This window comes from Manacus vitellinus, unplaced genomic scaffold, assembly GCF_001715985.3.
Source record: "Manacus vitellinus isolate BGI_N305 unplaced genomic scaffold, ASM171598v3 scaffold_58_pilon, whole genome shotgun sequence".
Lineage (NCBI taxonomy): Eukaryota > Metazoa > Chordata > Aves > Passeriformes > Pipridae > Manacus > Manacus vitellinus.
The window spans coordinates 1,897,370-1,899,493 of NW_021940671.1; the positions used below are offsets into that span (position 1 = coordinate 1,897,370).

Consider the following 2,124-nt stretch of genomic DNA (forward strand, 5'->3'; position numbering starts at 1 on the left):
GGATGCCCGTGCAATCTGAACTGCCGTTTAGAGCCGGGCATCATTCCTGGCACCAGGCTGGCTATATTTTCCCCAATACCCTGATTTGTTGCCGTATTTCACCTCCAACTGCAAGATATTTAAGCAGCACGGCTCATTCAGGCACCTTCAGGCAGGAGTGTGTGTGTGTGAGCCAGCACCCAGCCTGCCAGCAACCCCTTTGGGTGCCGACCGTAGCCGATGCAAGGGATGGAGAACAACACCGTGGTTCCTCTCCCTCACAAAGGCTGAAGCCCTGCAAACGCTGCCTGTGTAAACAAGATTTGCTCTTCTCCTTCAGAAGCTTAAGCCATGCCTTTCCCGTTTTCCTACCCAGGTTAATGGAAATCAGAGAGACTGAAAAAAATTCATGCTCAGCAGCTGGGCTGCAGGGGCAGAAGTGACCCCCATCCCTATTGTTGCTCTCAGCCTCCACTGGCACGGGAAGCATCCAAAACAGCGCTCTCCCCATGAGCTCTTTATTCCCTAGTACAGGCTGAGCCCCCGATACCCAGCCCACTGCAGACCAAGCCCCTCTCCTCTACAGACCCATCACCTCCACGGAACTTTGGGTTGTTGCCCACACCAGGTGAACAGCAGCCAGCAGTGTTAAAAACAGACCAAAGAGAGAAGAGAACAAGCAAAAGCCTCCTTTCCTTATAAAAGCAGTGCAAAGAGGGTATTTTTATCCAATATTGAGACAGTCAGCAAAATAAAGCTGGTTTAAATTAGATTGTGCATGCTTGTGAGGAAGCCACACGGACCCTTGCCCGTGTGACAGCCCGGCAGAGCAGCTCAGGAGGTACCTGCAGTCCTCCTGCCTTGTTTCATGGGTTTGCTCAGCCTCTGGCAAACATGAGGGGCACTGGCCTCCCCGGAGCAGGAGGACAGGGCAGGCACCAGATGTGCAAAGCCAAGGCTGCTTGGCTGTGGGACCAGGGGGACACCAGCCCCAGAGCTGCCCCGGTCCATGGCAGTGACCAGGCTCCTTGGGCTGCACATCCCTGGGGGGTATCAGCCTCCCCTCCGTGACAAGGCAGGGTCCAGCTGAAGAGGGGCTGTTCCCCATCCCAGGCTTCACCTTCCCTGATGAAGGAGTAGTGACACAGAGACAAGATGACCAGCAGGACATACACCCCAGGGCTTTGCTCGGCAGGGATGGAGCTGGCCACACTTTCTGGCTGATGCCCCCCACCACTGTCCTCCCTCCATAGCCCAGCTAGAACTTTCCATACCCTCACTGTGCTCCCCTTGGTGTGTAGCAGTCAGCTCCTGGACTCCAAGCACCACCAAAGTTTCCCAAACCTGCCCTGCTCCAGAGCACAGCACCTGCCTGGGGAGGGGGCTCAGCCAGCCAGCATCCCCTTGCCCCGGGCATGGAGAGGATCCCCCGGGTCGTCCAGCCACTAGCTGGCTCGGTAGGGAGACATTCAGAACCCTCCTGATGTTGTGGAGGGGGCTGGGTCGCGGGGTCCAGCAGAGCCCCCCCATCCCGTGCCCCCGCATCCCTTACCTGGGCAGCGGCTTGCGGGCGGTGATACTGGCCACGATGATGCTCTCGGGTCGCGGCATGGCCACGGCTTTAAAGGTGCCTCGCCAGAACTTCTCGAAGAGCTGCTTCTCTCGCCTGTCTGCACGCCGGCCATGGGCCCCCCGGGCCCCCGGCACCGCGGGCGGCCCCGTTCCGCTGTCCCGGTGTGAGCGCTTACATCCCCCGCGCCGCCGGCCCGGCCCCGCTCGGCTCGGCCCGCGGCCCGGCCCGGCTGCGGGAATGCTTGCCCCGGCCGCCCCCCGCCTTCCCTTTTGTTGTTTGCCGGCGGGGCGGCAGAGGGGCGGACCCGCCGCCGTCCCCTCCCCGGCACCGCCCCCGCCGCAGCTAGCGCCCGGAGGGCGCGCCGAGCCCGGCCCGGGGAGGGGAGGGGGCGGCTCCGGGGAAACCCCCCCCCCGGGGGGGGGCGGGGGGGCCCCCTCCCCCGGCCTTTTTTCCCGAGGGCTCCCTCCCCGCCGCCACCCACGGGCCGCCTCGCTGCTCGCCCCGACCAGGTGGCTCTGGGGGGCTCCCACCCCCGCACAGCCCCCGGGACTGTCCTTGTGTCATCCCATCAT

The 2,124-nt window shown here is 62.8% G+C and overlaps 1 protein-coding gene across 1 annotated transcript in view; it reads right to left on the minus strand.

Annotated features, from left to right (window-relative positions):
* The window catches only part of SRRM4 (serine/arginine repetitive matrix 4), a 44,692-nt gene extending 43,028 nt beyond the window's left edge, over window positions 1-1,664 (minus strand). The window contains 2 exon segments of the mRNA XM_018081999.2: window positions 1,532-1,641; window positions 1,644-1,664. Of these exon segments, the coding sequence (XP_017937488.2) occupies window positions 1,532-1,641; window positions 1,644-1,664 (131 nt within the window).
* Between the last annotated feature and the right edge of the window lie 460 nt (window positions 1,665-2,124).